This window comes from Mobula birostris, chromosome 3 (genome assembly GCF_030028105.1).
Source record: "Mobula birostris isolate sMobBir1 chromosome 3, sMobBir1.hap1, whole genome shotgun sequence".
In the NCBI taxonomy this organism is placed as follows: domain Eukaryota; kingdom Metazoa; phylum Chordata; class Chondrichthyes; order Myliobatiformes; family Myliobatidae; genus Mobula; species Mobula birostris.
In genome coordinates, this window is record NC_092372.1 from 137,209,469 (window position 1) to 137,232,546 (window position 23,078).

General features: G+C 40.6%; 1 protein-coding gene across 7 annotated transcripts in view; it reads left to right on the top strand.

Moving 5' to 3' along the window:
- crppa (CDP-L-ribitol pyrophosphorylase A) overlaps positions 1-23,078 on the top strand; it is a 312,877-nt gene that overhangs the window by 47,588 nt on the left and 242,211 nt on the right. For all 7 annotated transcript variants that reach the window (XM_072251970.1, XM_072251974.1, XM_072251975.1 and 4 more), the window contains exons 5-6: positions 1,125-1,170; positions 8,731-8,828. In XM_072251970.1, coding sequence (XP_072108071.1) covers positions 1,125-1,170; positions 8,731-8,828 — 144 coding nt within the window. The remainder of the gene's footprint in view (positions 1-1,124; positions 1,171-8,730; positions 8,829-23,078) is intronic.

Below are 23,078 nucleotides of genomic sequence, written 5' to 3' on the forward strand. Positions count from 1 at the left end.
TCACTGCAAAAGAGATGGCCATGGAGTAACATGTTAGAGCGAGAATGGGGATAGGAATTAAAATGGTTGGCCACCAGGAAGTTCTGCTTTTGATGGCTGGAGTGGAGATGCTCGATAAAGCAGTCCCCCAATTTACGTCGGGTCTCACCAATGTAGAGGAAGCTGCGTCATGTGCATTGGAAACAATAGATGACTCCAGCAGATTTGCAGGTGAAGTTTTGATTCAAATGGAAGGACTGTTTGGGGCCCTGAATGGAGGTAAGGGAGGAGGTAAATAGGCAAGTGTTGCATATCTGTTGCTTGCAGGGTGGTTGCTTGGTGGGGAGGGCTGAATGGACAAGGGAATCACTGAAGGAGCAATCCTTGCAGAAAGTGAGATGGGTGGGGGTGGGAGGTAAAGATGTGTTTGATAGTAGGATCCCATTGAAGATGGCAAAAGTTGTGGAGAATGATGTTTTGGATGTGGAGGCTCATGGGCTGGTAGGTGAGGACAAGAGGAACTCAATCACCGTTAATGCTGTGGGAAGATGGGGTGAGTGCTGATGTCTGGAAATGGAGGAGATGTGGGTAAGGGCAGCATCAGTGGTAGAGGAAGGAAAACCCCATTCTTTGAAGAAGGAAGACATCTCTGATTTCCTGAAAAGGAAAGCCTCATCCTGGGAAGATTTGTGGTGAAGATAAAGGAACTGAGAAAAGGGAATAGCATTTTTACGAGAGACAGGGTGGGAAGAGGTATAGTCAAGGTAACAGTGGGAATTGGTAGGTTTAATCCACTCATCTTTCACTACCTTTATTTCCTTTCCTGTATCTTAATTTTCTGCATTCAGTTTGATTTTCAGTTGTATTTGCATGCACTATATACCACATATTCTGTCGTTTTCCAACTTAGTCACCACTTAGCGCTTTGGTTGCTGGTAATGCACCCAAACTCATACCGTTTACTCTTATAGGACACCCACGTTCTTGCTTTAGCTTGTGTTGTTTTTAATGGGTTCAGTGATACCTATTCCAGCATATGAATTGTATGTGCCATTAATGGAAGAAGTGACTTCAGACTATGATTACATTGCATATAGATTTTATTTTTCCTAAGTTGAACTTAATCAGATTTGTCTGTCTTTTAGGTGACATACAAACGGGACCTCTATGCAGCTGAGTCAATTGTCAAGGGTATGTGCTTATTTATATGTTGAATCAAATTGTTTCTGCAGCTTCATTGAACTAAATATGTGTTAGCTCAACTCATATAATCTCTATACTCTGTGATGCCATTTTTCACTGAAATATATTGCAAAAGTAGGAATGTTATTGACTGTTAGATGCAACTTAAAATATTGGTTTCAGAATACAGGTTTTTAATTTCTCGTAAACAGAAATATATCTTTAAGTTTGTTTCACAAGACTAGTTGTAGCAAATTTACTTAATAACGTAGTGATAACCAAGTAAAATCAGCAATATAAATTCTCACTGGACAGAAGTAACTAAGGTTTGTCTATATCACAACATTTTGCTGCTTCAGATTTTGGTGTCATAATTAATATAGTTTCTGTTAATGTATTGGAGATGAAGATAAATTCATTGATCAAAAGGGCATGAACAACTTAGGCTGAAATATCATGTGGAGAAATGTAAAATATGCTCCAGCAATCAAAAAGATCGACACACATTCCCAAATTAAAGAATGAGCATTTTTACTCAAATAGATTAAATTATTTGGTTACATCCATTCTTCTCATTTTTGATGTTATAAAATAAGCAAGAGGAAGTTGTGATTATATGAAAGCCAATGAAATGGTGTAGTTAATGCTGGATAAATACTTCGTTAGTATCAGAATTATGAAGGTATATCCAGATGGAAATCATCAAACTCTTTGTGGAAAGTTATAGGCATTGAACAACCTGGATTACTCTAATGTTTATGGGATAAGAAGCAGGCAAATACTGGTCTTACCGTTTACCAATTGGGAAGGAGGAAGCATATTTCCTAACTTTATCACAGGAAATTAAATATTTGGAATTATCAGCATTCTGGGTGAATTAATGAAACCTACTTAATTGATCCAGGAGTCTTTTCATCTTTCCTTATGTATTTAATCATACCCAAACCAAGTCAGTTATATGAAAGAAAAACACTTCTTGAAGTCAAAGCTGGTGGAGGAGGAAGTTGGTTAAACTGTTTAAACCAGTCTAATAACAAATGTGCTTTTGTTTCACCCTGTGTAGAAGAATCATTGTGTGTGCTGCTGTAGAATCACTCATGTTTATCCACACTTTAAAAATATTCATATACAGCACTTAGACTTTGAACATTAGTTACATGTCCCTGTTTTCATAGGAATGTGAATAAAATAAAATACTTAATATTTGTTTTTAATCACAATGCAAAATGATGAGTCAAATAATTTTCCTTCAGAACATCTAAAGTATTCCCTATGAAACTTGGAAAAAAAGTTAGAAACATCATACTCATTTTTTTTGCAATGTCATTTACAAGCAATTATTTTCTTAATTTGGTGTGAAATAAATCCTGATCACTTAAATTATTGTATAATTCAGTTCCATTGGTTGTTGATTTGTGCCAGGCTCATGGAATGGGTTACTTACTTGCAGGCAGTAGATAACTCAAAAGACAATGGGCGACAAAGGCAGGAACAGAAATGATAGATCATGTTAACATAAAACTTATACCATTAAAGTCATAGACCATTTATGCCTGCTGTTGCCAGTTACGTGGAATTACATAAACTTTACAGCACAGAATCAGACACGTTTGCTCCATGTTTACACGATCTTTTTCAACTAACATTTCAGCTTTGCACTTAGCATATGCTGATCTCATTCTTGCTTCAGCTCTGGATGGGCCCGTGCAGCAACTGTGCTAATCATGGTTTTGCCTGAGTATCGCAAAGACACAATCGATGCATCACTTTCTAACTTGACTTCCAGGGCTCGGCGATCCACGTTGATGGGGTTGGAAGCTGATATTGTAGCATATGGCATGCAGACGTGTCTCCAATCCAAGGCGACGTCTTCGAAGACAGGTTATTTTTTCACTCAAACCAAAGTGCGTTGCATACAAAGCTGGGCAAGGAATTAAACACCTTCTCAGAAATCACCTGAGCTGGAAGCTTTCTTCAGAGGTTTTAATGAGAAAACTTTGTGAAAGTTTAGTAAAGCATGTATTAGATTCAATATAGTCCAATCCAAAACATCAACTGTATTCTTTTCCATAGGTGCTGCCTGGCCTGCTGAGTTCCTTCAGCATTTTTTGTGTGTATGTTGCTTGGATCTCCAGCATCTGCAGATTTTCTCCTCTTTTAGCTGATTTTGTTGTTCTTTCCTCACATCTCTGTAATTTTTGCCCCTTCAACAACTTATCAAATTCCATTTAGAAAGTTCTTTTTGGTTATACTATACAAGTGTGTCCCCACAAATGCATTCCAAGTCTTCCCAATCAGAAGCCCAGGATGAACCATGAGATTCGAAATCTGCTGAGAGCTAGATCAGAGGCTTTCAGGTCTGGTAACTAAGAACGTTACAAGAGGTCCAAGTACGATTTCAGGAAAGCCATCTCATGGACGAAGTGGCAATTCCAGACCAAAGTTGAGTCAATGAAGGATGCTCCTCAGTTGTGGCAGGGCTTGAATACTATTAGCTCTTATAAAGTTAAATCAAGCGACATAGGCAACAGCAGGACTTCACTTCCAGATTCAAACCATCACAAACTCCCACATCCCCCAATGATCCTGGGACTTCAGCCTCTGAAGTCGACATGTGAGCAACCTTCAGGAAAGTGAACCCACGTTAAGCATCCAGCCAGGATGGGGTACCTAGTCAAGTACTAAATACTTGTGCTGATCAATTGGCTAGTGTGTTCACTGAGATCTTTAACCTCTTGCTTCTGCAATGTGTGGTACCTACCTGCTTCAAGCAGGCATCAATTATACCAGTACCCAAGAAGAGCTTGGTGACCTGCCTCAATGACTATCATCCAGTAGCACTGACCTCCACAGTGATGAAATCCTCTGAGAGGTTGTTGACGAAACACATAAGCTGCTGGCTGAGAAGCTGAATCCATTCCAGTTTGTCTACCGGAGCTACAGGTCCACAGCAGATGCCATCTCATTGGCTCTTCACTCAACCCTGGAATATCTGGACAGCAAAGATGCATACATCAGGATGTTCTTTATAGACTACAGCTCAACTTTTAGTACTATCATCTCCTCAAAACTAATCAATAAACTCCAAGATCTTGGCCTCAATACTTCCTTCTGCAATTGGATTCTGGATTTCCTCACTGGTAGACCCCAATCTGTTCAGATTGGCAACAACATCTCCTTCACAATCTTATCAGCACGGATGCATCACAGGGCTGTGTGCTTAGACCTCCTGCTCTACTTGCTTCACACTTATGACTTTCTGGCTAAGCACAGCTCCAGTGCCATATACAGGTTTGCTGATGACACTATTGTCGTAGGTCAAATTAAAGGTGGTGACGAGTCAGCATATAAATTGAAGATCTGGCTGAGTGGTGTAATTACAACGACTTCTTAATGTCAGCAAGACTAAGGAGCCAATTATGGACTTCAGGAGAGGGAAACTGGAGGACTATGAGTCAGTCCTCACCGGAGGATCAGAGGTGGAGAGGGTCAATTATACCAGTGCCCAAGGTGTTGTTATTTTGGTGGACTTGTCCTGTGCACAGCACATAAGTGCAATTACGATGAAAGACTTACTTCCTTAGGAGTTTGTGGAGATTCAGCTTGCCATGTAAAACTTTGACAAACTTCTATAGATGTGTAGTGGAGAATATATTGAATGACTCCAACAGGGCCTGGTATGGAAACACCAATGCCTTTGAACTGAAAATCCAGAAAAGGTAGTGGATATGGCCCAGTCCATCATAAGTAAAGCCCTCCCAACCATCGAGCACATCTGCATGAAATAGAGTTGCAGAAAAGCAGCATTCATCAACAGGGACTCCCAACATCCTGGACAGGCTTTCCTCTCACTGCTGTTATCAGGAAGGAGGTACAGGAGCTTCAGGTTCAGGAACAGTTACTACCCCTCAACCATCAGGCTCTTGAACCAAAGGAGATAACTTCACTTGTCCCATCATTGAACTGTTCCCCCAACCAATGGACTCATTCTCAAGGACTCTTCATTGCATGTTCTCGATATTTATTGCGTAATTATTTATTATTATTCCTTCTTTTGTATTCGCAGCTTGTTGTCTTCTGCCCTTTGGTTGAACGCCCCGGTTGGGTGGTCTTTCATTGATTCTGTTATGGTTATTATTCTATAGGTTTATTGAGCGTGCCCACTAGAAAATGAATGTCAGGGCTGTTTATGATGACACGTTAGTGAGTGAGTGAGGCCTCTGTCTGTCAGGGTTGACCATGGATGTTGCACCCTATTCGTCCAGATTAGCAAGCCTGGGGAATACAATATGGAAAGCAAGCTGTGCCCATGTCACAAGCTCCCCCTCTCCACACATCTGATGAACCCAAAGGAATGGTAGAAATTGGTACAATTTGGTACCGGTAGCATCCCTGGAGGTTCCAGTCAGTGTTGAACTCAGCGTAGGAGTGCCTTGGGGACTCCAGCTCCAGATTTTTTTCCCTTGGGGTTTACTCCTGAAGCCCTCATCAGGAGTGGGTATAGCTGCCAGGCAGCAGAGGTTTGAGATCAGAGTTTTCCTTCTAGATGAGCTGCCAACTGCAGCTGATGAACCCCATCTGCCTGCAGAGACTGGTTTTAATCACCCCAAACCCGCCTTTGCCCCTTCTGATGTCAGTGGAAATTGTTCCGCCAGACTTAGTGGCTAAGCCACGCGTGAAGGCCGGGAGCTGGACTTGGTCGTCAGAGGCTATTTGAGATGCATGCCACTGGGAGCATCTAATAGGTAGTGGAAGCTTTTTCCCATTACCACACTGACTATAACAACTTTGAGGAACATGTATGTACATTGATCATAAAATTTACTTAGGACTTTTAACCACATTAGGCATTGTGTTCCAGAACCTCTCCACCATTTTCTTTTAAAGGAATTTTCATTTAATTCCTTATTCTTGAAACATAAATCTGCATCGTCAAATTAACAACCCTTCAGGACTCTGTCTAAGCACTGGTTTTTAAGTGCATCTTATATCTTTAAGTCTTACCTGCTTTGCAGAGGGTTTTCTGATCCTGTGATTAGTAACTACTGTGTTTGTCATCCTTATGATTGATTCTCCCTGTTCCTATCTAGCTGTTCATTAGCAGTGAATCATCTTTCTTCCCATGTCAATGCATGTCATCTATATTGATTACAAGGTGGTCAAGCTTGGTTATTTCTTTCTTCTCAGCCCTAGACCAGTGGTAGAAAGCTAGTTACCACTCTTGTATCACATATAGCAAGAAACAGACCATCAGTTCATTGTTCCCACTGACCAATAATCATGTAATCATAGTTATCCTATTTTACCTCTCACATTCTCAACAATTCTACTACTTGCCTACACACTACGACAAATTAGAGGCCAACTAACCTCCCAACCTGAATATGGATGTGAGAGAAAATCGGAGCACCTGGAGAAAACACACAGTCTCATAGGGAAAGCATGCAGCTTCACACAGCATTGTAAGTCACAATGGAATACTTCTGGTCAAGATGGCGCTAATGTAGAATGTTCCCTTCCAGATAACCCACGAAAATGTCTATTTTACTTTTTTTACATCTGTTTTTCATCTTAAATGCACCTCTGGAACTGTTAGTGCCCGCGATTTAATCTGGAGATCAATTGAGAGATCTAGAACTTTGCTGTCTTCAAGATTCTGGGAAGGGAGCACGTACTCAGATGGCCTCAATGTGAAGAAACTTTGGGATTGGGCGCAAGCCAATGTTTGACTCCATCTCACCGATTAAAGCACCCATTAATCGCTGATTAAAGCAGAGAGGAAGATTGAGACATTGAGGCGAATGCAGAAGGCAATCGAGAGTTCAGCGCTGATTACCTGCCTTTTGATTGCTGCCAAAGAAGGAATCTGTGAGTGGCCTGTTGCTGTGTGGCTCGCTGTGGCAGGCTCCTGGGCGGTGTCCCTCTTTTGATGAGGGAGGAGGATTTTACTATGGTTCTGCTTTATGGATTGGACTATAGTGTTTATGGACTGTGGACATTTTTCAGACTTATGATTTTCATATTTTCTATTTTTCGCCTGTTCCTTTTGGTTTTGCTGTACAGGAGGAGTGGGCTTGAGGGTCGATATTCTTGTTGCGTTGTTATTTTTTTTGTGCTGGGGAGTGGGGTTCGGGAGTGAATGATTGGGATTCTGTGAGGGCTTCATGTTTCTCTCTGAATGACTTTCATGTTCTTCCTTTGTTTTGTGGTTATCCGGAGAAGACAAATCTCAGAGTTGTACTTTGATATGTAGTTTGCTATCCTTGAACCTGGGTCACTGTAGGTATGAGGCAGCATCTCCTGTATCTGTCTCAATGTGCCACCTCATTTACCCATCGTCTTCCAGCACTGGGATTGACCCAAGGATCCCCTGTGTTTTGGGGCCTATTTGCATATTTGGTGGTGCATTTATTCATTGAGTTATTGGAACAGGTGGATCTCATGAAAAAACTAAGCTCATACATTGAAAGTTATAAGCAACGGAGTGAGGTTATTTATTTTTATAATGGAACAGGAACAGAATGGAATAGAACAGTTGCAATTTTTCTACAAAAACTGCCCTGCAGTTGCATTTGATTTTTAAAGAACAGCAATAGTCTCGTTCTTTTCAGAGAAGACTATATTGGTGTCTTGGTCTTCAATCCTAATGTGAAACTACATTTCCTAAGGCCTCAAGGAATGAAGCAGCCAGTGTATGGTTTAGAATTACATATGAACAAACAAGTCAAAATTCAGGTACAGCAGAAAAGGTAAAAGGTAAGTAAATTAAGTCCTCCATACCTGTGTTACAACCGGGATTAAACAAAAGAAGTTGTCTGTCAACAAAAGCTGTTATAGAAATATTATTTGTGGATGTGGTCCTTGATGCCCTATTTGCTCATGCTGTATGCTGCATTTCAATTGAGGTCAATTTGAGGGTAAAGGAGCTGTGATCATAGCTCAGTGTTAATCAATGAAGCATGCTTAGGAATGAAAATATTTAGCTTTTTACCCTAAAAAGAATGTAATAAAATGAAACTCTGCAAATCAGCCCTTCATTAGAATGAAATAGAGCTTATCCAGTGAAAGGTTTTGTACATGTTTGAGTATATTTTGTTAGACGTAATAAAAAAACCTGAATTGAATATGTAAACAAATTCTAATGCTCAGATGGGGAAAGACTTCTTGATGTTTTTGTTAACCTTTTATGTCTTTTATTCATGCTTCTGTATTGAAGCCCCAGTCTGAATGCATGTATGGAAAAACTCAAATCCAATCATGCCACATGAATACAGCGTTCTCTATCAATGTACTTAGTAAACTTTGACATCTCTGTTTTGTCACTTTGCTCTTCACACATCATGACAAAATGCAGAATGAATTCTTGTAATTCAATGGTATCATGCACTCATGCCCGTAACTGCAGCGTGGTGCTATATTTTCAATTACTGCCTCACAATGTAATGTAGATCAGAAATCTGCTTTCAGGCTGCTTTCTCAAAGTGGATGAAAATGAAGGAGAAAGTTCCTTTATGAGTGAAGAATAAGTCATTAAGATAAAAGAGATAAATTTGTTTTTCCTTTATATAGAAAATCTTTCCAAGAGTGCTTGTATCATTACTGCAGCACAAGAAGAACCAGTTCAATTAGGCACTTTGCTACAAGAGGTCTTACAACGGGTGATGAAGGTCAGTCAAATATAATATTTGAGAAACGTGGCATAAAATTATTTCTTACATGTTTATCACATTGCAGAATTCCGGTAAAATAGAACATTATGGCGACTCCATGATCCATTGCAAATATCAAAGGCAAACTGATTGCTGAAGGAATACGCAATTTCCATGTGGATCAGTTCTATGTACACTCAGCATGTGTTACTTCAATATTCTAGTGTAAAAGCAAGCTTCTTGTGGATTCCAGTAGAGAATCATAACAGACTATTTGTTTAGTCTAACACACAAAGTGCTGGAGAAACTCAGCAGGTCAAGCGTCATCCATGGAGATGAATAAGCACTGATGAAGGGTCTCTACCTGAAATGTTGACTGTTTATCCCTCTCCATGGATGCTGCCTGACCTCCTGCATTTTGCGGGTTACTCTAGATTTCCAGCATCTGCAGAGTTGTGTGTGTTAACAACTATTTGTTTAGGGTGTTTTAAGCATTTCTAGCTCTAACTGATGACTTTGCTGTTTTTGTTGAGTGTTGCTAAATGCTATTCATAGTGCTCTACACAAATACATAACATTGGAGAGAATTTTTGATGCATAGGAGGGTTTATTCCTTTGCTCTACCATGACCCATTTCTTATTGCAGTTGCAGCTGTTGCCATACTGAGCAATGGCTCTCAGTCTATAGTGGTACAACACATGCACATAGCCTCATGTGTCAGATTCTCAGAATAGCACCACCTCAGTTCAAGACCACAGGTTTAGACTGTCTGGCACATAAAAATGACATGTAATTAATGAAGAAATTACTAAAGTGGCCTTTATTATAAGAATGAGAAAGTCTTGCTAAAATTGTATGGGGATCTGGTTATACTTTATTCTGACAGAACAAGTAATTTTGATTGCCATTTTTAAGGAAATTATTGTCTAGAAGTTGGATTTTGCCCTTTTACTTATGGGTTCAGCAAAACAATGGTGGATAATACTCAGAATGATGCTGTAGAACAGAATCTGCTTCTCAATTAGCCACTATTTAAAAAATGAACTGCTAGCCCATGAAGGCAGACTCTACAGCTATGCACTAGCAGCACTATATCTGGCATAGAACGTGGAACATAGAACAGTAGAGTGCAGTATGTACCCTTCTACCCACAGTGATGTGCCAAACGTTAGACTTACTCTTGACATTGATCTATCCCTTTCCATGAGACCATAAGACATAGGAGCAGAATTAGGCCATTTTGCCCATCGAGTCTGCTCTGCCATTTAATCATGACTGATCCTTTATTCCCCTCCTCAGTCCCACTCCCTTTGATGCCATGTCCAATCAAGAACCAACCAAGCTCTGCCTTAAATACACCCAATGACCTGGGCTCCACAGCTGCCTGTGGTAATAAATTCCCCAATTCACCACACTCTGACTGAAGAAATGTCAAACGTCTCCGCATTTCTGTTTTAGATGGACGCCCCTCTATCCCCTCTTGTCCTAGACTCCCCCATCATGGGAAACATCCTTTCCAGATCTACTCTGCCGCGGCCTTTCAACATTCAAAAGGTTTCAATGAGACCCCACCCCCCATCTGTCTAAATTTCAGTAAGTACAGACCCAGAGCTATCAAATGTTCCTTGTATGATAACCTTTCATTTCCAGAATTATCCTTGTGAATCTGCTCTAAGCCCATTCCAATGCCAGCACATCTTTTCTTAGATGAGGAGCCCATCTCTTCACAATATTCAAGTTGAGGCCTCACCACTGCCTGATAAAGCCCCAGCATCACATCTTGTATTCTAGACCTCTTGAAATGAGTGATAACATTGCCTTTGCCTTCCTCACCACCAGCTCTCTCTGCAAATTAACCATTAGGGTGTTCTGCACAAGGACTCCCAAGTCTCTTTGCATCTCAGATTTTTGGATTTTCTCCCCATTTAGGAAAAAGAAGAAAACATTTCTTCTACGAAAGTGCATGACCATGCATTTTTCACTATTGTATTTAACTTGCCACTTTCTTGCCCATTCTCCTAATTTGTCCTGTAGCCTACCTGTTTCAACACTACCTGTCTCTCCACCAATCTTCATATCATCTGCAAACTTGACAATAAAGCCATCTATTCCATTATCTAAATCATTTATGTACAGCATAAAAAGAAGTGGTCCCAACACCGACCCCTGCGGAACACCACTGGTCACAGGCAGCCAACCAGAAAAGGATCCTGTTATTCTCACTCACTGCCTCCTACCAATCAGCCAATGTTCTAATCGTGCCACTAATTTTCCTATAACACCATGGACTCTTAACTTGGTAAGTAGCCTCATGTGTGGCACCTTATCAAAGACATTCTGAAAGTCCAAATATACAACAACTACTGCATCCCGTTTATCTATCCTACCTGTAATCTCCTCAAAGACTTCCAACAGGAATTTTCCCTGAAGGAAACCATACTGACTTTGTCCTATCTTGTCCTGTGTCACCAAGTGTGCCATAACCTCATCCTTAACAATTGACTCCAACATCTTCCCAACTACAGAGATCAGGCCTACTGGTCTATAACTTCCATTCTGCTGTCTTCCTCCTTTCTTAGAGAGGAGTGACATTTGCAATTTTCCAGTCCTCTGGCACCATGCCAGAGTCAAATGAGTTTTGAAAGATCATCACTAATGCCTCCACAATCTCTACCACTACCTCTTTCAGAATCCTAGGCTGCAGTTCATCTGGCCCAGGTGACCTCTGTACCTTTAGGTTTTTCAGCTTTTTGAACACCTTCTCCCTTGTAATCGTATCTGCACTGACTTCTCTTCCCTCACACCCTTGCACACTGCTAGTGTCTTCCACAGTGAAGACTGATGCAAAATACTCATTTAGTTCAGCTGACATCTCCTTCTCCCCCATTATTACTTCTTTGGCCTCGTTTTCTAGTGGTCCTATATCCACTCCTTTTTTTTTTAACATACTTGAAAAAGCTTTTACTATCCACTTTGATATTGTTTGCTAGCTTACTTTCATATTTCATCTTTTCCCTCCTAAAGACTTTTAATTACTCTCTGTTGGTTCTTAAAAGCTTCCCAATCCTGTCTTCCCACTAATATTTGCTTTGTTGAATGCCCTCTCTTTTGCTTTTACATTAGTCTTGACTTCCCTTGTCAGCCACAGTTATACTATTTTGCCATTTGAGTATTTCTTTGTTTTTAGAATACAACTGTCCTGTACCTTCCTCATTTTTCCAAGAAAGTCATGCCATTGCTACTTTGCTGTCATCTCTGCCAGCATCTCCTTCCAATTTACTTTGGCCAACTCCTCTCTCATACCTCTGTAATTTCCTTTACTCCACTGAACTACTGCTCTGTCAGACTTTACTTTGTCCCTGTCAAATTTCAAATTGAACTCAATAATATTGTGATCACTGTCTCCCAAGGTTTCTTTTACCTTAAACTTCCTAATTGCCTCTGGTTCATTACATAACACCCAATCTAGTATAGCTGATCCCCTAGTAGGCTCAACGACAAACTGCTGTCAAAAGCCATCTCGTAGGCTTAAGATCCATTACCAACCTGATTTTTCCAATCGACATGCCTGTTGAAATCTCCCATGTCATGCTCTTTTGTCACGCCTTTTCTAATTCATGCTGTAATCTGTGGTCCACATCCCAGCTACTGTTGGGAGACCTGTATATAATTGCCATCAGGGTCCTTTTACCCTTGCAGTTTCTTAACTTGACCCACAATGATTCAACATCTTCTGATCCTGTCACATCTTTCTAATGATTTGATGCCGTTCTTTACCAGCATAGCCACACCACCCCATCTCTCTACCTTCCTATCCCTCTGATACAATGTGTAGCCTTGAACATTTAGCTCCCAACTCTAGCCATCCTTCAGCCATGACTCAGTAATGGCCACATCATCATGCTTGACAATCTGTAATAGTGCAACAAGACCGTCTTATTCTTATACTTCGTGCATTGAGGTACAACATTTTGAGTACTCCATTTGCTACCCTTTTTGATTCTGCAACCCTAATGCATTGATACTCATTCTGCTGACTGTAATGTTGTCTTATCATTTGCCTGCCCTTCCTGACAGTCTTGACTGCACGCTTTCTTTGTCTTTTTACCATTCGTCTAAACCAGAGTTCCTTCACTCGGTTCTCAACCCTCCCCACCAAATTAGTTTAAACCCTCCCCAACAGCTCCAACAAACATGCCAATGTGAATCTTGGTCCCCTTGGGCTCAGATACAACCTGTCATTTTGTACAGGTCATACCTCCCCCAGAAAAGATCCCAATGATCCAAGAACCTGAAGCCCTGCCCCCTGCAGCAACTTCTCAGACACACATTAATCTGCGCTCACTGGCACGTAGCACAGGAAGCAATCCAGAAATTACTACCCTGCTTCTCAGTTTTCTAGCTAGCTATCTAAAGTCTCTTTTCAGGACCTCTTTGCTTTTCCTTCCTCTGTCATTGCTACCAATATGTACCGAGACATCTTGTACATCTCTATCAAGATGCCCCTCAGCCTCCTGTGCTCCAATGAAAAAAAGCCTTGGTTTGCTCAATCTTTCCTCACAAGACATGTTCTCTAATCTAAGCATCATCGTGGTAAATCTCATCTACACCATCCAATGCTTCTTCATCCTTCCTTTAATAAGGCAATCAGAACTAAACGATACACCTATTGTGGCCTAATCACAGTCTTATAGAGTTGCAATATTACTGTTGGGCTCTCATTATCTTCCCTACCTATGATGATGGCTAACATACCATACACCTTCTTAAACATCCTATCAACAGCAACTTTGAGGGATCTATGGACCTGGACCCCAAGATCCCCTTCTTCCTCCACTCTGCTATGAATCTTGCTATTTACCAAGTAGTTTGCCTTCACGTTAGACCATCTAAAGTATCATTTCACACTTTTCCAGATTATGCTTCATTTGCTACTTAGCCCAGCTCTGCGTCTTGTTTGTGTCCAGTTGTAACTTGCAACAACATTCTACATTATCCAAAACACCAGCGACCTCATGTGATCTGCAAATTTACTAAACTACCCCTCCACTTCCTCATCCAAATCATTTACATATATTAAAAAAAATCACAAAGAGCAGGGGTTCCAGAACAGATCCCTGTGGAACACCACTAGTCACCAACCTCTAGATAAATATCTACAACTATCCTCTGCCTTCTGTAAATAAGCAGTATGCTTATTATTGAGGAGAATGGCTACAGGTGTACTCTGTTCTGTTGGCCTATTTGCTTTCCCCCTCCTGCTACCTGCCTTCTGCAACATAGGGGTGACTACATCCCTGAAGCTCCTATCTATCACTTTCTCATTCTCCTGTATTATCTTCTGAAAATCATCCAGCTGCACTTCTAGTTCCCTAACACTGTTTGTAATGAGCTGCAGCTGGCTGCACCTCAAGCAGATGTACTGTTGGTATCAGAGAGACTGGAGGTCTTTCAGAGTTCCCATATCTCACTATGAAGAATATACCACTGACCCTGGATCCATTCTCACCACACAAGCTGTGTACTAACAGACAAAGAAAGATAAAAGAAAATAATCAGAATCTTACTTCGCACAGAGAGTGGTGGGTGCGTGGAATGCACTACCAGGGGCAGTGGTGGAAGTGGATACAACAGTGTCTTTTAAGAGGCTCTTGGGTACATGAAGCTTAGAAAAATAGAGGGCTATGCACTAGGGAAATTCTAGGCAGTTTCTGGAGTGGGTTACATGGTTGGCACAGCATTGCGGGCCAAAGAGCCTGTAATGTGCTGTAGATTTCTATGTTCTATGTTTACCTAAAGCCTTTACCCTTTCTCACCTAAGCCTCTTGAGTTGTTGTCCATAATCCTTGATCCATGGCCAGCTAAAATGTCAGGGAGTTATGGTCACTAACTCTGAAATGCTCTCTCACCAAGAGACATATTAGCTGACCAGGTTCATTGCCTTGTTTTAGATCCTATATGGCCTCTCCTCTGGTCAGTGTGTCTACATATTGTGTCAGGAATCTGTCCTGGACATGCCCAACAGATTTTGAACTAAAGAGGTGCCAGTCATTATTTGGGAAGTTGAAGTCACTCATGACAACAACCTTGTTATTTTCTACACCTTTCCAAAATCTGCCCACATATTTGCTTTTCAGAGCCCATGTTGCTGTTGTGGGGGGTGGAGGAGTCTACAGAATACTCGCAATAGCATGATTGCTCCCTTCCCGTTTCTTGACTTCCTCCCACAGTGACTCAGTAGACATTTCCTGCATGATATCCTCTCTTTCTGCAGTTGTTTTAGATCCCTGATCTAAAACTAACCTGAAGTCCTGCCCTTATTCAGCCACACAGTCATCTATTTTTAACCCTTACTAGCGCACAGCATAAGTAGCAATAAAAATATGATTAACCTCGAGGTACTGGTTTTTATCTTCCTTCCTAACTCCCTATATTTGCTGTTCATGACCTTATCCCTTTTTCTTGCTATGTTGTTGGTACCATTGTGTACCATGACTTCTGGATGCTCACGCTCTCCTTTTGAATGCTGTGGACCCATACCAAAGCATCCCTGACCCTGGCACCTGGGAGACAACATACCATCCAGGATTCTCTTTCACATTCATTGATTCATTAACCAGTGATAATCTCTGCTTGAAATTATCATTACACACAAGGGTTTTTTTTAGAAGATAGTCACCGATTGGTGCACACGCTCCCAAATAAGGTTCACCAGCCCTCCTCCAACTATGGAAACTCCTATCATCGCCTCTCTCCTCATCTCTTCCCATCACTTCTGAACCTCTGAGCCAGCACCAGTGATAAAGACCTGGGCGTTGCAACTTTCCCCTGATAGGTCATTTCCTGTCCAACAATATCCAACATGTTAGAGGTGAACAGCCACAGGAATTCTTTGCACTGACAGCCCATTCCCTTTCCCAGCTATCTGCTTCTCACAACTTAGATGTGACTGCTTCCCTGTAACTCTTGTCTATCAATCCCTCAGTCTCTTGAATGACATAAAGGTCACCCAGTTCCAGCTCTCTAACGCATTCTGTAAAGAGCTGCAGCCTGCTGCACTTCTGCCAGTTGTAGTTATCAAGGACACTGCAGAAATCCCTGACTTCCCACATTATACAAGAGGGCCATCCATTGCCATGGGTTACATTTTCATTGCTCTACTTAAGCAATAAGACAGAGAACTTAACAAAACCTCACAGTAGTCTATACCTCTTGAGCCAAAGCCTCAGCTTCCCCCAATGGCCACCCTGTTTTACCCTAAAATCATTTTATTAGTTGTTGCCAATTAGTTAATTAACCAATCAATAATCAGGATCAGATTTATTGTCACTGGCATATGACGTGAAATGTGTTAACTTAGCAGCAGCAGTTCAGTGCAATACGTAATCTAGCAGAGAGAGAAAAATAATAATAATAAATAAAGTAAAACATAATAAATAAACAAGTAAATCAATTAAGTGTATTGAATTGATTTTTTAAAAATGTGCAATAACAGAAATACTGTATTTTTTTTTAAAAGTGAGGTAGTGGCCAAAGCTTCAATGTCCATTTAGGAATTGGATGGCAGAGGGGATAAAGCTGTTCCTGAATCCCTGAGTGTGTGCCTTCAGGCTTCTGTGGGTATGTTCTTAATAATGGAAGCTACCACTTTATCACTTAAAATCTTCTTCTTCTTCTTGTGTTTAATGGTGGTTGACAAATCAACGTAAGATGCATTACTGCCACCTACTGAATTGGAGTGTGAAGCAAAGAGACAGGAAGTATACCCAATAAATTCATCCCCACCCAAAAAAAACCTCGGATGATATCAAAAAGTCTTGCTTTTCGGAAATCAGATATGTGATTATATACTTTATTAGAGCAAAGATGTCCAAAAAAACTTTACATATTACGAGGGGTGATTGATAAGTTCGTGGCCTAAGGTAGAAGGAGTCAATTTTAGAAAACCTAGCACATTTATTTTTCAACATAGTCCCCTCCTACATTTACACACTTAGTCCAGCGGTCGTGGAGCATACGGACCTTGGACCTCCAGAAAGTGTCCTCATCAGTTAATAACTCATCAGGGGTGATTGATAAGTTCGTGGCCTAAGGCAGAAGGAGATGAGTTATTAACTTCAAACTTTCTGCATAACTACTCAAAGATTTGAACTGCATGTGCATGTAACGAGAGCTGTATAACTTTTATCAATCACCAATTTGCGGACACTTTCTGGAGGTCCAAGATCCATGTGCTCCACGACCGCTGGACTAAGTGTGTAAATGTAGGAGGGGACTATGTTGAAAAATAAATGTGCTAGGTTTTCTAAAATTGACTCCTTCTACCTTAGACCATGAACATATCAATCACCTCTCGTAAAATGTGTGTCCGAAAGATCTGTTTAGCAATTACTGTAGATGTTTCCTTTCCATCTCATAGGAACTGCATTCAAACAATACTCTGTATGTGGCACCACCATTTCTTGACAAGAGTTCCCACTATCCTCTGAGTCTTATATAAATGCCATTCTTTATTTTCCTTCTCCCAACTTTATTGCCACAGTGATTGAATACACTTTTAAATTATGGCTTTCATGTCCCCCGTGTGCAAAAGCACCATTACAATTGTATCCCAGCTTATATTTTAAGTGGTTGCTTGGCTAGAATGTCTGCCTCCTCATTTCTTTCAATCCCAATATGAGCAGGGACCCATAAGAAATGTATACACAAGCCTAGACCCTACAGCCTGAACAGATGTGTTCCAATCTCAAGAGGAATTTGAAATGCCAAAACAGAGAATGAATCAGAGCACATAAGTACATAAACAGGGTGCACTCCTTCGATTGATTCCAAGGCTAAAAACCATCTCAGACGTGAATACTGATATTTTGTCTGTTAATCTTTTCTTAATGGTCACCTGAAACTTTGGAACATAAACAGAAACACTTAAATGTTCTGTCACTGGATTGTTTGAACCATCTGAGTAGATATGTAAGAATTCAGAATATATGCCTAGCAAATGCTACTGAACTTCCTCTGTCACTGATATTTAGTCACTCCTCATCTTGGTTGATCTTTTCCTGAAAGCTGAAATCAACTGCAGGCTAAGGGAAAAACCATGGAGGAGTGACAGAAAGGGGTACACTGGGACCATTGAACAATTCAAGATTTTGTGCCCATTCTTTCATCTCCCATCCAGCTAAAACTGAAGAACTTATGAATAAGGTGCTCCCATCACTTTACTAATGTTGCTAATATTGGATGAGCAACTTTGTGTCATCTTGCCTTAACCCAATAAACCATTGCTAAATGTAACCTGCACCAATGTAAAAGTACTTCACGCATTTCTTCCAGTAATGCCGAAATTGGGCCTCATCTTATAGCACCAGAACATATTCTCAATGCTTGAGCTTGAACTTTGCTTGGAGCTTCAAGACTGCTGATGAGGCTGACCCATAAGCAATAGGTTCATTATTAAAGACAGTAATCAAAGCAATATTCGTTTGTTTAAGTGACCTCCTAATTGCATCCCAAACACACACAACTATGCACTTGAGCACATTAAGAGCTTTTTTTTTATTCATGTACACCTTTCATGTTAGCCTCGTGTCCATCCACATACTTAGAAACTCTACCATTTACTCCTTTTTTTAAGAGCTTTATCATATAACTTGTGGTCAATTATAGGTATACTGTTCCTTTGAGAAAAACGAATAACTTGAGTTTTTGTAACATAAATTTTCAACACCCACCAGTACCATCTACTTCATTAATAGCTGCCCGGAATTTCCTAACTATATAATTTATATTCCTGCCTGCCTTTGATATTGCACCATCATCAACAACGAGCCAATATTTATGACAATATCATTAATCATAGCATTAAAAAGCAATGGGGTATATTGTATATTTAATATTGCAGTAATTGAGGGACATTATAAATATATTTGATTAAGTAGTCTGTGTTTACATAATTTATTACAGGTTATATGTAAAAGTACGTGAATGACATACGTCAATATGCCACCAGGTATTATGTGGGTATCTCACCAAAGTAAAATCTAAATGCACATGCGTATCCACAGCTTTGTGTTTTTCCTTTCAAGTAGTGTTTATGCTTTGGAGTTACAAAACCTAAGAGTGGCAACAAATAAATGTTAAAACTAACCCGAGATAACTCCCTATCTATTGAAATAAGGGCAAAAAAGAAACATTCGAGTTTTTAAAAAAGCGCAGCGCTTTTGTTTTTCTTCAGAAGCACAGAGAGACGCTCTATTTTTTTAGAAAGGCAGAAAGTGAATGAAATTCATGGGTTCATAAACAGTGAGTAATGAATGATAATATTAGTAAATAATAAAAAATGCAGAAATGACTGGCTTCATTGGAAAGATAGATGTATTTAATTGCACAAAAGATAACCAGGTGATGTACACTGAGTGAATTGAGCAGTATTTTAAAGCAAATGGAATCGCTGATGAGAAAAGATTGCCAGTTTTGCTGAGTCAAAGAAAATACAGTTTTCTTAGATGTTTAGCTGCTCCAATGAAACCAACCAAAATGAGCTTTGCTGATATCATGAAAATAATGCATGAACATTTTGAAACCAAAACCATTGTTGATTACAGAACACTTGGGTTAAAGTGGAATTAAAAGGAAGGAATGTCCATTTCAGCATACATGGTTGAATTGAAGAATTGAATTGAATTTACTTTACTACTTATATCCTTCACATACGTGAGGAGAAATAATCTTTACCTTACGTCTCTGGCTGAATGTGCAATGTGCAAATGATAGTAAATTGTAATAAATAGTATGTACAGTAAGATATACAACAGAACAATCAATATAGCTTAGAAATGCAATTGTGTCAGCATGAATTAATCAGTCTGATGGCTTGGTGGAAGAAGCTGTCTTGGAACCCATTGGTCCTGGTCTTAATGCTGCAGTACCGTTTCCCAGATGGTAGCAGATGGAACAGTTTGTGGTCCCCAATGATCCTTCGGGCCATTTTTACATAGCTGCCACTGTAGATGTCCTGAGAAGTGTGAAGCTCACATCCACAGATGCACTGGGCTGTCCGCACTACTCTCCCCCACCTTTTTGAGGCATTGCTCCTTGAAGATGTTCTGGATGCTGGGGACGTTAATGCCCATGATGGAGCTGACTGAGTTTACAATTTCCTGTGCCTTATTTTGATCATGTGCAATAGCCTCCCTCCATACCAGAGGGCAATGCTGCTAGTTAAAATGCTTTCCACAGTAAATCTGTAGAAATTTGCGAGTGTCTTTGGTGACAAACCATACAGTGGTATGCAAAAGTTTGGGCACCCCAAGAGATTTGAGCTCTCAGATAACTTTTACCAAGGTCTCAGACCTTAACTAGCTTGTTAGGGCTATGGCTTGTTCACTGTCATCATTAGGAAAGGCCAGGTGATGCAAATTTCAAAGCTTTATAAATACCTTGACTCCCCAAACCTTGTCCCAACAATCAGCAGCCATGGGCTCCTCTAAGCAGCTGCCTAGCACTCTGAAAATTAAAGTAAATGATGCCCACAAAGCAGGAGAAGGCTATAAGACGATAGCAAAGCATTTTCAGGTAGCTGTTTCCTCAGTTCGTAATGTAATTAAGAAATGGCAGTTAACAGGAATGGTGGATGTCAAGTTGAGGTCTGGAAGACCAAGAAAACTTTTCGAGAGAACTGCTCATAGAATTGCTAGAAAGGCAAATCAAAACCTCTCGTTTGACTGCAAAAGACCTTCAGGAAGATTTAGCAGACTCTGGAGTGGTGGTGCACTGTTCTACTGTGCAGTGACACATGCACAAATATGACCTTCATGTAAAAGTCATCAGAAGAAAACCTTTCCTGCGTCCTCACCACAAAATTCAGCATCAGAAGTTTGAAAGGAACATCTAGACAAGCCTGATGCGTTTTGGAAACAAGTCCTGTGGACTGATGAAGTTAAAATAGAACTTTTTGGCTGCAATGAGCAAAGGCATGTTTGGGGGAAAAAAAGTGCAGAATTTCATGAAAAGAACACCACTCCAACTGTTAAGCATGGGGGTGGATCGATCATGCTTTGGGCTTGTGTTGCTGCCAGTGGCACGGGGAACATTTCACTGGTAGAGGGAAGAATGAATGCAATTAAATACCAGCAAATTCTGGAAGCAAACATCACACCGTCTGTAAAAAAAAAAAAAAAAAAAAAAAAAAAGCTGCAGATGAAAAGAGGATGACTTCTACAACAAAACCCACAATGGACTACCTCAGGGGGCGCAAGCTGAAGGTTTTGCCATGGCCCTCACAGTTCCCCAACCTAAACATCATTGAAAATCTGTGGATAGACCTCTAAAGAGCAGTGCATGCAAGATGGCCCAAGAATCTCACAGAACTAGAAGCCTTTTGCAAGGAAGAATGGGCAAAAATCCTCCAAACAAGAATTGAAAGACTCTTAGCTGGCTACAGGATGCGTTTACAAGCTGTGATACTTGCCAAAAGGGATGTTACTAAGTACTGACCATGCAGGGTGCCCAAACTTTTGTTTCGGGCCTTTTTCCTTTTTTGTTATTTTGAAACTGTAAAAGATGGAAATAATAAAAAATAATCTTAAAATATTAAAGAAATGTGTCATTTTTAACTTTATGCCTTTTGGAAATCAAGTCATCTTTTACTCTCTTAGCTATTCACAGTAACAGAAATTTTGACCGGGGTGCCCAAACTTTTGCATGCCACTGTATCTCCTCAGACTCCTAATGAAATAAAGTCTCTGTCATGTTTTCTTTTGTAACTGCATCAATATATGTTGGACCTGATATATGTCCTACGAACTTGAAATTGCTCACTCTTTTCCACTTCTCATCCCTCAATGAGGACTGATGTGTCTTCCCATTTCTGAAGTCCACAATCAATTCTTTGGTCTTACTGACGTTGAATGGAAGGTTGTTGCAGCGATGCCACTCAACCAGCTGATCTGTCTCGCTCCTGTACGCCGTCTTGTCACCATTGAATTTCTGCCAACAATAGCTGAGTTGTCGCTTTATACTTTATTGTCGCCAAACGATAAATAAATGGCACTTAAGCTGTGCCTAGCCACACAGTCATGGGTGTACAGAGAGTAGAGCAGTAGGCTGAGCACACATCCTTGAAGCACGCCAGTGTTGATTATCAGTGAGGTGGAGATGTTATTTCTGATCCACACAGACTGTGGCCTTCCGTTTGGAATGTCAAGGATCCAGTTGCAGAGGGAGGTATGGAGGCCCAGGTTTTGGAGCTTGTTGATCAGAATTAGAGGAATCATTGTGTTAAATGCTGAACTGTAGTTAAAAAAAAACAGCAGCTAACTTAAGTATTAGTAATATCCAGGTGATCCAAGGCTGTGTAAAGAGCCAGTAAGATTGCATCAGCTGTAGACCGTGATAGGCAAATTGCAGTGGATTCAAGTCCTTGCTTAGTCAGGAGTTGATTCTAGCTATAACCAACCTCTCAAAGCACTTCATCACCATAGTGTGAGCAGCTCCAATGAGACTTACTGAAGTGAGTGCTACTGGATGATAAGCATTAAGGCTGCTCACCCTGCTCTTCTTGGGCACTGATATAATTGTTGCTCTTTTGAAGCGGGTGTAGTAATGAGAGATTTCAACTTTTAGCTGTAGAAATGAGAGATTGAAAATGTCTTTGAGCACACCCACCATTTGGTTGGCACAGGTTTTCAGAGCCCTACCAGGTACACCATTGGGGCCTGTCGCCTTGCAAGGGATTACCCTTTTGAAAGATGTTCTGACGTTGGCCTCTGAGACAGAGATCATAGGGTCACCGGATGCTACAGGGATCCTCATAGCTGTAGTTTTATTCTCCCTTTTAAAGTGTACATCAAGGGCATTGACCTCATTTGGGAGCGAAGTATCATGTTAGGTTTCACTTTGTTAGAAATAATGGCTTGCAAACCCTGCCAGTCTTGACGTGCATCTGATTCCACCTCTAACCTCAATTGAGATTGTTTTTCTCGCTCTTGTGATAGCCCTCCGTAAGTCATATCTGGCTTTCTTGTTTAGCCCTGGATCACCAGACTTGAATGCCACGGTTCTCTGCAGACTACGAATCTCCTGGTTCATCCATGGCTTTTGATTCGGGTATGTACTGTATGTCCTCATTGGCACACACACATCCACAAAAGTTTCCTTCCAGTGGGGTCTTGTGTGAGCGGCTCCAATGAGACTTATCAACTATTCCCGTTTTGGACTGCAACAGCTTGCAAACCACAGCAACAGCCATGAGCAGTACTGTAAGTGAC